General features: G+C 37.3%; 1 protein-coding gene across 3 annotated transcripts in view; it reads left to right on the top strand.

Moving 5' to 3' along the window:
• The window catches only part of LOC108758276 (Myb-interacting protein 120), a 15,301-nt gene that overhangs the window by 7,853 nt on the left and 4,892 nt on the right, over positions 1–2,556 (top strand). For all 3 annotated transcript variants that reach the window (XM_018503150.1, XM_018503149.1, XM_018503147.1), the window contains exons 7-9: positions 817–954; positions 1,131–1,388; positions 1,618–1,805. In XM_018503150.1, coding sequence (XP_018358652.1) covers positions 817–954; positions 1,131–1,388; positions 1,618–1,805 — 584 coding nt within the window. The remainder of the gene's footprint in view (positions 1–816; positions 955–1,130; positions 1,389–1,617; positions 1,806–2,556) is intronic.

The following is a 2,556-nucleotide window of genomic DNA, read 5'->3' as shown; positions in this document are numbered from 1 at the left end:
CTTTTCATACGAAACATTTTTCTCTATCCCTACTAGTTTTCGAGATATTTGACTGGATCACTTCAGATGGTCCATCCTGTATACAGGATAGTCCACTTAAATGTGTGCGTGTGCGTGTGCGTGTGCGTGTGTGTGTGTGTGTGTGTGTGTGTACAGGGTGAGAAAAAAGTACCGGGACACCTAAATAACTTCTGAACGGTTCGAGATAGAGGATTGAAGTTTATAGGAATAGCAAATGACATCATAAAATCTATCATTTAATATTAAAAATGCCCATTTAACACCCCTGGGGGGGCGGTGGGGAAGGAAGGCGGAAAAATCTTAAATTGCACGTGGGGTCGAGTAAGGGCTCGTTTGAAAGAGCACACACACGCGCGCACACACCACATTCCTTCCCACATACATTTTTATCCACACGTGCCCGCGCAAGGTCTTTCTTACGTCTTCGCCATGAGCCTTCCGCTACTACGAAATCTCAATGTTTAAATGATCATAACTGTGCGAAAAAAAATCGCAGAGACCTGGGACACCACGCGTTGTTTTCATCTTGGAAGGCCCTTTCAAACGACCCCACGTGTAATTACAGATTTTTCTGCCTTCCTTCCCCACTGCTCGCCGGGGATGTTAAAATGACCTCTTTTGGTATTAAGTGATAGATTTTATGATGCCATTTGCATCCCTATAAACTTCAATCCTCTATTTCGAACCGTTCAGAAGTTATTTAGGCGTCTTTTTCCTCATCCTGTATATGCGTGCGTGCGTGCGTGTGTGCGTGTGTACATATAGACATATATTATATTGTACAATTTCTTTCAGGTGCAATATGTGAGATTAGTTAGTACCCCTTCAACAGGATCTACCAACGTCGTTACCGTGGGCAAAACAAAGGCCAGCGCAACACTTCAGACTGTAGGTATTGGTCAGAAAATAGGAAATCAACAACAGATTGTAAAGGTATATGAAAATTTAGTAACAACAATTTTTCATCAAGAGGAATATAGAGGAAAAATTATACGTGTTTTTTATTTTTAATTTCAGAAATTCTATTAATATTAAGATAATATTTTACAATATTTTAGATACTATATAATATTTAAAATGTATATCATAAGTGATGTTCTTTTATTTAGGTTGTACCGCTAAATACTGGAAATCAGTCTTTGAGAACTGTTGCACCAAAGGCAACATTGACAACAAGTAGTGGCCAAAAATTACTCATACCTGCGGCGGCTGCTGCTGCAGCAGCTGTCGGCGGTCAGTCAAAGAATGCGGTGGCAATTCCTGCATCAGCATTAAGCCAATTAGCATCAGGACAGGCAGTCTTGTCAACCAATCCGAATGTTGGGAATATTGTTGTTCTACCTGCTCAATATATTCAACAACAACAGGTTCAATATCCATTTATGTGATCATTTCATTTGTATGCTTTTCTTTCTTGCGCACTAATATTAAATAAGTTCAAAAAAATAAACTTTAAGCCTACGAGATTCCGAGAAATTTTTTTATTTTTATAAAGTACTGCAGTTGATTTTCACATAATTTTTCTGAAAATATGTATATCTTAAGTTACGATTTTATAACAACTTATATATAAAATATTGCGCTATTTCTGGGCAGTCAATAGATGAGGTAAAATTGAAGTCTCCAACAACGCCAGGTCTCTTAGGAAGTTCGCAAAGTTCTACGGCGACTTTATGTGTAATTGATGGAAAGAATTCTCAAAGAGGAGTTTACAGTAATGTGGAGCCGAATGGTATCAGGCCAAGAAAACCATGCAACTGCACCAAATCACAGTGTCTTAAGCTGTAAGTATTTTATTAAAAAATTTTATGATTTTATTAAAAAAAACTATTGATAAATCTCCAGATCAGGGGACCTCCCCCTTCCTCCAATGATCTTGATCTTGACATACGTTGTCAAGATCATGACCCTGAGTAACCTCCAAGAAGTTTTAGCCGTTGTTCGTTATTCGTTAAAAAGTTATTAACAAAAAAGTTTAAAAATATAATATTACTGGTAACATTTTTAAATTTATTATTTTTTAACTTTGAAAAGGACTCGATAGGGGTCGAAACGTCAGTACAAATTTAGATTGTTTATAATAATATTGTTACTCGCACATTATCCTGAGTGGTTCTTAGCTCTATATTATATTATTTAATTTATTTAAAAATGTAACGTCTCATCATAACACAACTTCCACGCGAAGCAATTCTCACCCTACCTTCCCCCCTACTTAAGGGGCGCACGACTTCCACACAAAGCGACTCTCATCCCACCTCCCCCCTGCTTTAGGAGCACACAACTTCTACGCGAAGCGACTCTATTTCTAAGCAAGGGAAGAAATATAGAATAGTACTTAATATCGTATATACAGGGTGACCCATTTTAACTTAACAGCCAAATAACTCGAAACATCGCGATTAAATAAAAAAATGTTTAAAACAAAAATTGTTGAATATGAAGGGGCTGATTGAACTATGACCTTGACAATGACCTTGTCCTTCATTTTTAAGGTCATTTGAAGGTCAAGGTCATTTTTTAAAACGGGAAGCC

Source organism: Trachymyrmex cornetzi, unplaced genomic scaffold (genome assembly GCF_001594075.2).
Source record: "Trachymyrmex cornetzi isolate Tcor2-1 unplaced genomic scaffold, Tcor1.1 scaffold1559, whole genome shotgun sequence".
NCBI lineage: Eukaryota > Metazoa > Arthropoda > Insecta > Hymenoptera > Formicidae > Trachymyrmex > Trachymyrmex cornetzi.
The sequence above is the reverse complement of the archived record's forward strand: the minus strand, read 5'-3'. Positions and strand labels throughout refer to the sequence as shown.